The sequence below is a fragment of the Aethalodelphis obliquidens genome, unplaced genomic scaffold, assembly GCF_003676395.1.
Source record: "Aethalodelphis obliquidens isolate GAN/ISIS:26980383/991018 unplaced genomic scaffold, ASM367639v1 scaffold11, whole genome shotgun sequence".
In the NCBI taxonomy this organism is placed as follows: Eukaryota; Metazoa; Chordata; class Mammalia; order Artiodactyla; family Delphinidae; genus Aethalodelphis; species Aethalodelphis obliquidens.
The window spans coordinates 19,932,577-19,944,092 of NW_020837955.1; the positions used below are offsets into that span (position 1 = coordinate 19,932,577).

Here is an 11,516-nt window from a genome sequence, read left to right on the forward strand (position 1 = left end):
TATTGACAAGAAAGACAATTATAGTGTAAATGTTAGTAAGACAGGGGAGAAGAGATTATGAATTGATGCATCAGAAGGAGTACTTACGAGAATATCAGTGTTTTCAAAATAATTCCTCCAGTATGGTCTGATTTTCCTCTGTCCACCAATGTCCCATACATTCAGTTTAAAACCTTGTGATTGTACACTTTTGATGTTAAAACCCTGAAACAAAAAATATCAAGTTTTACTAGGCTTTGAGATCAATTTCTGACAAAGTTACATTTACCAGCTATGTTTTTTATTAATTCTGAGGTACTCTGCCAGACGTGACACAGATGATACTGAAAACAGTTTGCTCTGATGGGGAACAAAAATGTATTTACACGTGCTTCTGTCACTCAGGTTGGGGTCAGTGTTGATGATGTCATGCTGAGTGCACACATACATGGAACTGCTGAGGATGATTTGTTATGAGAACAGCTCTGGTAATCAACACAGACCCCCACCCATCCCATGAGTCCTCAGCATGGTGAAATTTAACAGGACATTACATGTAACTAACAAGAAAACAAAGCTGAATCTGCAGACTCAACACAACAGAACAAATGTTAAGTTTAAAAAGAGGCAAGGGGCTTCCCTGGTGGCGCAGTGGTTAAGAATCTGCCTGCCAATGCAGGGGACACGGGTTCGAGCCCTGGTCCGGGAAGATCCCACATGCCGCAGAGCAACTAAGCCCATTCGCCACAACTACTGAGCCTGTGCTCTAGAGCCCAGAGTCACAACTACTGAAGCCCACGTGCCTTGAGCCTGTGCTCCGCAACAAGGGAAGCCACTGCAATGAGAAGCCCACGCACCACAACAAAGAGTAGGCCCCGCTCGCCGCAACTAGAGAAGGCCCTCGTGCAGCAACGAAGACCCAATGCAGGCAAAAAAAAAAGAGGCAAGAGCTACAATCTGGAAGACTGGATTCTTTAAGAGCAGCTCAAAATGAAAGAAATTGCCTCATATGCATTGATCAAGAAAAGGAAGGACCTGAACTCAGGACACGAAGCGGGAGGCTGGTTTGAAACTGGAGTAGCACCCCTCATACAGGTGGTGATGAAAACAAACAAGTGGGCATTTGAAACTGTTCTTTAACAGGTATCTCTGATGAACTTGAAAAGAAAGTGTTCATTTTCAGGACAGTGACTCAAGGTGGAACTTTGGGGAAGGTAAGCCAATCAGGGGCAGGAAGAAGGGTGAGCTGGGAGTTCATGTGCAGAGAAACAAATTAACAAGACCTTTGGGGCTCGAAGAGAAGGCATTTTATGAGCAAGATTAAAAAAAATCTTCTTGCAAGAATGACACAATGAAATAAGGATTTGAAAAATCCCATCAACAGCCTGCTCCCACAGAAGTGACATTTCATCCAGAATCGCTGGAGTTAAGTGGGTCTGGGGATGCCTCCATGAACATTTGCTTCCTCTGGCAGCTCCCCAGCACTACTGCCTCACGCAGAAGGAGAAGGCACAGGGCAACAGTACGGGAACACTGCCACCCAATTTCCACTGAGGACAGTCACTAGAGGACAACAGGGGATGATGCTTACTACTGCTCCTCTAAAATGCCAATGACTGAATAAATTAGAAGTTTTAGAACTCCTAAGGGAAGTGGCTTAAGCTTATTGTAAAAGCGCACTTCATTCTGACTCATTCACAAAACCCCTTTTATGCGTTTAAAAATTCTACGCTTAACTACAGTAGTAAATGTCAGACCCAGCAACAACAAATCCTTTCTGGGATGAGGGAATAAATAAGTGTAAATCCTAGAATTTGACCATATGTGTCAGCTGCCTTAAAATTCTGTAAGTCACCAGACCCAACAAATCTACTAAGAAATTATTCTACGGAAATAATAATGAATGGGTGCAAACATTTAGAGATGTGTACTGTATAAGTATTTACATACAGAACAACGTAGAAATATGTTCAAGATACGTTATTAAGTGGAAAAGATGATACAAAACAGTATACTCTGTATGAGCCATTTTTACTTTCTATTTTAAATATACCCACCATATATGGGCAAAGAAAAAAACTTGAAAGGATACATTCTCAAATGTTAACAGTGGTTATGTCTGACTGGGCATTATAGGTGATTTCTAGTTTCTCAATTTTACTTATTTATATGTTCTAAGTTTACTACAATGAGCATCTATCACTTTTTCTAATATAAAACAAAAACACAATAAAAGTGTGTTTTTAAAGACTAAATACGAAACCTTGACATAATAACAGAGTCACCTATAACATAACAAACAGAGCCTGAAAGTTAGAATTGGAGCTTTGGGTCCATAACTAGGATTTCATTTCCCTGCTCACAGTGTGGACGTCCTCATTTTAGTGGTGCTCTTGAGAGAGACAGCCTCTCACTAATGCGAAAAAAATCCCCTAGCCCTTCTTTTTCTGGCAGAAATCCTGACACACTAATATGTGTTTTCAGCCCTTCTAGGCTAGACTACTGTAATTTGCTCCTCCTCAGGCCATACATTAAATTTGTTCAGAAGCTGTAAAATTGCTCATTTGGTAGCAGTTGAAATGACTTTTCTGCAAAGAGCTGCGAATCAGTAAGACTCGCTGGCCGTGAAGTACACACACCAGCACAGCCATTCAAACCCGACACCAAGTTCTTATCACGGGACAGTGACAGAAAATGGTAAGTAACTCTGGTTTTGCTAAAACCTCTAACGCTCAAACACTTAAAAAGTAAGACCAACAGGGCTGCCCCTAGTTAGGAAACCCAAAGGCCTGGCCAAAGGTCAAGCTCTCTCAGGATTTCCTGCAGGGAAGGAGGCCTAAAGAAACCCACTAGAGTTCTTCCAGGCAGGACTTGTCTCCAACATCCATGCTGGGAGCACCACCGTCCTTGTGCTTTGTTGCTTGCTTAGCCCTACGAAAGAGGAGGGTTGATGAGGCTGGATTTAAAAATACAGGTAGGGCTTCCCTGGTGGTGCAGTGGTTAAGAATCCGCCTGCCAATGCAGGGGACATGGGTTGAAGCCCTGGTCCAGGAAGATCCCACATGCCGCGGAGCAACTAAGCCTGTGCGCCACAACTACTGAGCCTGCGCTCTAGAGTCCACAAGCCACAACTACTGAACCTGTGTGCCACAACTACTGAAGCCTATGCGCCTAGAGCCCGTGCTCCACAACAAGAGAAGACACAGCAATGAGAAGCCTGTGCACCTCAACGAAGAGTAGCCCCCGCTCGCTGCAACTAGAGAAAGCCTGCGCGCAGCAACAAAGACCCAATGCAGCCAAAAATAAATAAATTTTTTAAAAAATAAATAAAAATACAGGTACAGATAATTAGGCTTCCCTGGTGGCGCAGTGGTTGAGAGTCCGCTTGCCGATGCAGGGGACATGGGTTCGTGCCCGAGCCAGGGAAGATCCCACATGCCACGGAGCAGCTGGGCCTGTGAGCCATGGCCGCTGAGCCTGCGCGTCTGGAGCCTGTGCTCCGCAACGGGAGAGGCCACAACAGTGAGAGGCCCGCGTACCGCAAAAAAAAAAAAAAAAAATACAGGTAATTGTTTTTTTATTTAAAAAATTGAGGGACTTCCCTGGCAGTCCAGTGGTTAGGACTCCACCCTTCCACTGCAGGGGGCACAGGTTCCATCCCTGGTTGGGGAACTGAGATCCCGCATGCATGCCGTGTGGCGAGGGCCCCCAACCCCCATCAGTCCCCACCCAAAAAAATCTAAAAAGTTGAGGGAGTCCCCTGGTGGCCTAGTGGTTAGGATTCTGGATTTTCACTGCTATGGCCCCAGTTCAATCCCTGGTCAGGGAACTGAGATCCTGCAAGCCACATGGTGTGGCCAAAAAAAAAAAAAAAAAGAGACATATATTTGTATTTATTAAGTCTGAAAAATACACACTAAAAGTGGTTTTTCTCACAGTACTGTTTTTTTTTCCTTTATGCTCTCTCTGTATTTTTCTACATGTATTAATTTCAAAATCAGAGAAGATAAAGCTATTTCTAAAAAGGAATTACTTAGATCAGAGGGAAGTGATTGTATCTTGCTATGTATAGACATATAAATTTATATTATTTCTTTTTAAAAATTATTGTAAAATATACATAACATAAAATTTACCTTTTTAACCATTTTTAAGTGTGCAGCTCAGTGGCATTAAGTACATTCACTCTTGTGCAACCATCACCACCATCCATCCAGCCCCTGGGTAACCACTGTTCTCTCTCCTGTCTCTATGAATTTGACAACTCTAAGTATCTCACATAAATGGAATCTCTTGATATATTTTGAAATCTGAGGTTATTTTAAAATTGTATAGACTTTTCTCAGTAACAAAAGTTACAAATGGACAAAACTCTATCTCCCATTTGTCTTTCATATTGCTATTACCATCTTCCACGTGTCACACAAGCATCGGGGGCAAGGCAGTGCTCACCTGTGTAGGTGTGATGTGGCTGATGTCTTCAGATGCCAGCTGCTTCAGAAGAGTGGTCTTACCAGCATTATCCAAGCCCAGGAGAAGGATTCTCACCTCCTGGTCTGGTGCACTTTTCAATTTGCGCAAAATTGAGAGTAAGCCCTTGAACAACCATGAAGAACAGAGATTACTTTGGAGGCACTGACTTTGATATTACTGGGTATCAGAATGCCTTCTCCTCCTTGAAAAAAGTTCTTGGTTGTGGAGAGCTTATAGTACTATTTTCCACTTTAATGTCATTTATTCCAGTTGCTTATAAGTTTTGGCAGAAATACTTTAGTAAATTCAGCAACTTAATAAATAGCCTGGCTTATTCCTGCTCCTTCTATTAATCCAGCTTAACAGTCACCCCAAATCTCCTGGAAGTATGTACTACTAACCAACTCCCATTCCTGAAGCCCTTTATATATATATATATATATATATATATATATACCAGAGCATCCTACCAGAGCACCCATCATATCTGACTGTAGGGAACTGATTTTTGTATTTTTCTCCTTTATACTAGAGTGAAGTTTCTTGTGTGTAAGGACTATAGATAGCTTCCATCTCCCACAATGCCTGGCGCTTATTAGACACTATATGATAGCTGTTGAAATAAACAGAATTACCCACCCGAGTTAATGTAAGATTTTAAGGTACTAAGGTACTTTTCAAAAGGTTGTAGAAAATTGTACTTGGGCTCTCTTTTTAAGACTTTATTTTAGTTCTTGTTTAAGACTCCATCATTCAAAATACTCTATCATCTTCTAACTTTCACATGACCCTTACAGTATAGCTGCACGGTATAGATTATCTATGTTTTTCAGATGAAGAATCTAATACAACAGAGAAATTAGGGAATTGAAAGGTCATTCTGGAAGCAAAAAAACATTAAAGTTTAACCAGGGTATTTTTGACTAGTAATCTAATATTTCCGTTTCTTGTTGTTATTATTCTTTTAATGGATGGAAATAAGCCATGCTGCTTTTTAGCTAAGAACATAAGAAAAATCTTACAAGATAGTTATTTGTTCTGTCTTGTGGCTGACAATCATTTTCCAATGAGGCATAGTTACATCAAGAATCAAAGAATCCCAGAGTTTAAAGGGCATATAATCTAATCTCCCAGCCCAAGTGGAAATTCCTTCAAACTGAGTCTTAGAATTATATAAAATGGTTATGTTTTTTTATCCGTATCGCACCAGGAAATAACTCAAACCAGTCTGTTCACTAAGATCAAATGATAATTCTGTGAAATAATTTTCAAGAGTTGAGACAATGATATGCAAATATGCACAATTATAAGAATTCCCTTCTGCTTCAGAGGCCCTCTGTTTACCCCTTTTAGTACTGTATTCACACTGACCACTTTAACCTCTCTATGCCTCAATTTCTGTCAGCAATAAAATGTAACATTTAGTTTAAGACAGACAAATTCTATTCCAAAAGATTTGGAGAAGAGAGAATGAATAGATTTGAAACAAACAAACAAAAAAAGATTAAGCAAGTCTTTTTTTTTATGGCATATTTTTTCTTTTGTTTTTTATCTTCTCCAGCCTTGAATTATTTGACACCATTCCTTTTTAAAACTCTGTTTATGAGCAATCTCCCTGGCTTCTATTAGCTACATTGCAATCACTCATTTATAATACCACCTTTCAGAACAGTTAAAATTAGAATTCTGAGCTCCTTAGGGGACTGGTGATATAAAAAGGCTAAGAACAGGCAAAACACATTGTACTACTCCTCCTGGGTTCCTGATTAGATGTCCTCATTATCCTTTCCAATAAAATTCTAAAACAACTGGAATTTATCACATTTGTACATTAAACAATGGTACAGGTTAAGAAAGTTCTTCTCATGCATCATTTACTAGTGTAGACATTGTGAAAGAATCTGTTTTCTATAAAATATTTTCAAGGTTCAAAATAAATGTTTTAGGTTTTTCCTCATGTGTCTCTTTCAAAAAAAATCAGTATATATAAATACTGCTTTCTGCAGGCTGACAGCTTCTACACACTCATTATATTTGAAATTGAATGATTTAAAAAACATAATTTCTATTCGTCTTAAAAGGAGAAAAGCAAAACACAGATGAGAAAGAAAACATTCTAACTACAACTAAACTTTATAAACCTAATAGTATAAAAAAATAATACTTCTACATTTCCAATGAGCAATTTTCCTCATCAGGAAACAATAACTTCACATGTTGCACCTTTAAATGAAATTACAGAGAAATGGAAAGTTCAGCTAATATTTTCTTCCAGAGAAATAACAAATGCCATCTCAAGCATGGTCTAGGCAAGACAAATGCAAATACAGTACAGCATCACATTAACCCAACTCCTGAGGAGAGGGGATCACAGGATTATTAGCGTTTGCTAAATAGGGAAGAGGATATTTATAGATATCAGGGTTCTGCCTGAAAGGTACAAAGTAAGCTGATTTAACAGGCTGGACAAAAGAGCAGAATAAGTCTACTCTATGCTTCTATCCATATATGTCTATAGTTAATGTCAAACGAAGGGAGACAGCCATTAGAAGTTAATTTTATTATGGGGCTGAGTTTTGCAGTATAAATACAAGGAAATGATTTTTTAGTGTATTTTTGGTCAACACATCCATTCATTCATTCATTTATATTAAACACCCATAATATGCTCCAAGTACAATGGTGAGCAAAACAGATATGATCTCTGTGTAGGATGTGTACTCCTATGACATTAAATAGAGGCAAGTTAAGAAACAAGAACTTTAGTTAATTGTGCATCGTGCGTTATCAGCATGCATGCACACAAGTTATCTGCACCCTGGTGGACAGAAGTGGTCTGACTCAGCCACAAAACATTTAAACAAACTTTTCTATAGGCAAATCATGACTAGACATGCTGTTGACTATGGACATTTTATCTGCCTCAAAATCAGCTTAAACTCAACTACCGGCAGAAGCACGGTGCACTGACCTAAAATGATACAAACTAGGTCATTCAAAGAAACTAGGGTGTTGGAGAGGGAGAGAGGAATATGTTGGTATATGGAAAATATATGTGACTGGGAGGAGCAGCTAAAATTTAAGTATTAAAGGGCTTCCCTGGTGGCGCAGTGGTTGAGAGTCCGTCTGCCGATGCAGGGGACACGGGTTCGTGCCCCGGTCCGGGAAGATCCCACATGCCGCGGAGCGGCTGGGCCCGTGAGCCATGGCCACTGAGCCTGCGCGTCCGGAGCCTGTGCTCCGCAACGGGAGAGGCCACAACAGTGAGAGGCCCGCGTACCGCAAAAATAAAAGAAAATTAAGTATTAAAATTAGTAAACCAGCTGTCAGGTACATGCACTCCCCATACCTAGCTTAAATGGAACTGACTTCAATTTACTTTTACCTCACCAAAAAAACCTGGTGCTGCCCAGTGAGATGTTATGAATTTCCAGGAATTCGTATAGCTGTGTGTGTGTGTGTGTGTGTGTGTGTGTGTGTGTGTGTGTGTATGTTTACAGTTCAAGAAATCCACAAGAGAATCCTTTATTCTGTATGCAATGAATGGTCCATTCGAAAAGAAAAAAACTTTCTAAGATGTTGTTTTTCCATTTATTGTTCAGAACATCATTTTTATACCTCTGCATTTCTTACTAGTCAAAGCCAAGTCATGTGAGGTACAGGGAAGCAGCTGATTGATTTAAAGTTGGGTCATGTGATTTAAAAACGAGCGGCAGCTGATTGATTTAAATCTTGGTCATATGACCTGAGGAGGGGGTGCTAAAAACTGCTTTTTTATCTCTGGCTCAGAATATCATATTTATAGCTTGGTTTTTCTTATGATTTAGAAAACTTGAGTTGTCTCTCCTTGGAATCAGCAGGAGAAAAATACAGTATTTCAGGTTAATTCTTTCTTCTTTTTTTTTTACCTGCATATTTGTATAGCTTTTTTTTTTTGTGGTGCGCGGGCCTCTCACTGTTGTGGCCTCTCCCGCTGCGGAGCACAGGTTCCGGACGCGCAGGCTCAGCGGCCATGGCTCACGGGCCCAGCTGCTCCGTGGTATATGGGATCTTCCCAGACCGGGGCACGAACCCGTGTCCTCTGCATCGGCAGGCGGACTCTCAACCACTGCGCCACCAGGGAAGCCCCTCGTATAGCTTTGATAAGGAGAACCTCACCCAAATTTTGTCTTCTTTCTCCTTATATCTCTACTAAATAGATACAATGTTTCCTGAGGAACAAAATACGGGCACCTCCTCAGGAAGAGTGGGTTCACACTTCATCAGAGTCCTAATGAAAAGAACATTATGGGCTTTAGAGTTTCATAGACTTTTATTCAACTTCCCTATGTGTAACCTCCGGCACAGTTCCATCTAGAAAATGGGAACAGTATTTATATCTCAAGAAAAATGCTATGAAGATTAAGTGAGATGATGTATGTAAAGCATGCACATGGGGGGCACTCAAAACAGTAGTTGTGTTTATATTTTTCACTGACAATTTTTGACTGGAAAACATAATCTTGGGAACAATCTTCAAATGTTAAACATGCTAGATAACTACCACTAGGTTCATATATACAGAAATTACTCCATAAATAATTCCTAAATGGAGGACTCATCTATTAAATAACAGTGATTAGTTATGCACAAAAATTACTGTCATCTTAGTATTTCACCAAGGACTTGGTATCCTAAGGCAGGGGTAAGACAACTGAACCTCTAGGGGTTCAGAGAAACCAATAATGGGTTTTTGTTGCAGTTCTCCAAATTAAAAAAAGAATAAATATGTATTAGTCATAGCTAAAGGACTACAAAAATAAATAAACCCGGGACTCACTCTTTACTAGCACAGTTACCACGGGGGCTCATGGGATACCAGATGTGACACACTTAATCACACCACTGACCGTTTAAATTCCATGTTCCACTTACAGTTCTAAGAATAGCTCACACTTTTGGAGATGGAAAAAAAAATGCATTTTGGAAATCAGATAAAGAATCCTGAATAATTTGTCCTAATTTCTTATTGTTCATGGTAGGAGAAAAATAAAAAATAAAATCTCTCTTGATCACTGAATACAACAGTCGTATACAACAGTGTTGTATACACTGTCAATTTGTTGTATACGGTGTCAATCTGCACCTGGAAACAGGACAGTGGTTAATTTATTGTGACTTGTAATTATAAATTAAACAATCATAAAAATTACACAGTCCACTACATTGATAAACAAACTGGGAAAAGTTAGCCAACTGTTTCTCATTTATGATGCAATCTCTTTCTCTCTTGGTTTAGCATGCCTTTTTCATTTCAATTCTAGTTATTTTCTGTGTAAATATTTATGTTTGTACTCATTTGTTGAGAAAAAGTTAGCCTTTAAATGGACAGCTCATGTATAAACGATTAATAAAAAGCAAACATGTAAAGATCTGTTTAGCCTAAGGTTAACAAAACTGCAATGTAGCAAGTGTTGAAATATGATTGGCAACTTCAGATCAAATAATTCTACTTCTTTAGCGATCTGACAACGTTAAATCAATTGCAAAATTTTTTTCCTATCAAAATGTACTCATTGGATTATCTAACCAAATGTACATGTATGTTTTCCTTGTGAACATCTAGCTTCTTCTTACTTCATAAGTCAACAGAAGTGGTTCAACATTTCTAGAAGTCAAAAAGCGTCTGGAGTTGGGGCAGGGAAGTAACTATAAGCTTGAGTGTTAGCTCTTTGCAGCTGGTAAGCCAACCAACCTGCTCTAAACGCTCCAAAATCAATTTTTTCTTTGACTAGTTCTAAAACCACTCAATTCCATTTTAACACCCTCCAACTAACTGCAGAGAAATCAACAAGGAACAGAGTGTCAAGAATCAAATATGTCACGTATCATAATTTACAATTTGGGAAAGATTTAATCTGGTTCGACAGAGAAAAGTCTTGCCCCAAGTGAATGGCCACCCTCCAGTTTTAATCTGCTCCAAACTGACATTAAGGCCTTTGGTCCTGGTGTGGTCAGATGCCAAGGAAGGTTGCAACAGGTCCGAAGGAAATACTAAGGACCGGGCAGCAAATCTGCCTACACCGACATGGATTAAGTATTGAACGGGAAACTGGTCATCACCAACAACCAGACCTTGCAGAACCGTCAGCAAATAAATAACTCGGGACTGCAGAAGCGCGCCCGCCACGCAGACACCAAGACGGCGTAAAATCCACTAGGCATCCTTTCCAAGCGGCATCTCTTTGTGTCCTGGGATTTGCACCCTCCCCCCCAGAGGCCCGCACATCCCGAGGAAGAGGAGAGCTAGGCTACCATCTCCCCTGGTACCGCCGGCGCGACCTCAAAGACAGTAGCGCTGGCCCTCTCCCCGCTTCTGGCCGGGCACTGGCGAGCCCCACTTTACTGCGGCACGGGGAGGCCGATTCCCCGGGAAGATCTAAGCCTGCGTGCAGAGGCTGCTCTCCGTAGCTCCTCGGATCCGCCCTCATCTCATCCCCAGAGTAATGATGGAGCCCTGGCTCCGTACCGGGACAACCACGCACCCTTCCACAGCCCCTTCCAGCCCCTTCCCCTAGTTTCGGACCGGTTGCAAGCCCCGCCTTCCTCCCCAGGCCCAGATCTCCCTCCAGGGCCCACACTCGGGGCTCTCCGCCGCCCCCCGAAACCAATCCAGGACCCAGACAGCAGGCTGAGCGTCAATCCATCCCCTCCTGTCTTTAAGCGCAGTGCCCTGCCTTGGGCCTGGGGAAGGGAGGCGGGTGACCGACCAGCTCCGGAGGGACCCAGGCCCCACACTCACCATCCTCCCGCCGAGTCCCTCCTCCTCCTCCTCCTCCTGCCTCCCCCGTTACCAGGGGCAACTCCTGCGGCACCGCCCCCGACGTCCCCTGTACGCACAGCGGAGGAGCAAAGCAGCAGGACGGGGCGGGGTCCAGCTCCTCTTTTCCCAATGTGCGCAAGCGCGCCAATGTGCCCTCCCACTGCGCAGGCGGGCTGCTGGAGCGGCTGGAGGCTGCGGCAGGCTGGTGAAGACCCAGGGAATGGTGAAAACTCGCCCACGTGGCTGGCGGGGGCCACCCGGC

The 11,516-nt window shown here is 41.8% G+C and overlaps 1 protein-coding gene across 1 annotated transcript in view; it reads right to left on the reverse strand.

Annotated features, from left to right (window-relative positions):
- ARL3 (ARF like GTPase 3) overlaps positions 1–11,386 on the reverse strand; it is a 32,642-nt gene extending 21,256 nt beyond the window's left edge. The window contains exons 1-3 of the mRNA XM_027112472.1: positions 11,234–11,386; positions 4,432–4,575; positions 88–204 (exon numbers count right to left, since the gene is read on the reverse strand). Coding sequence (XP_026968273.1) covers positions 88–204; positions 4,432–4,575; positions 11,234–11,236 — 264 coding nt within the window. The 5' untranslated portion in view covers positions 11,237–11,386. The remainder of the gene's footprint in view (positions 1–87; positions 205–4,431; positions 4,576–11,233) is intronic.
- Positions 11,387–11,516: the final 130 nt, after the last annotated feature.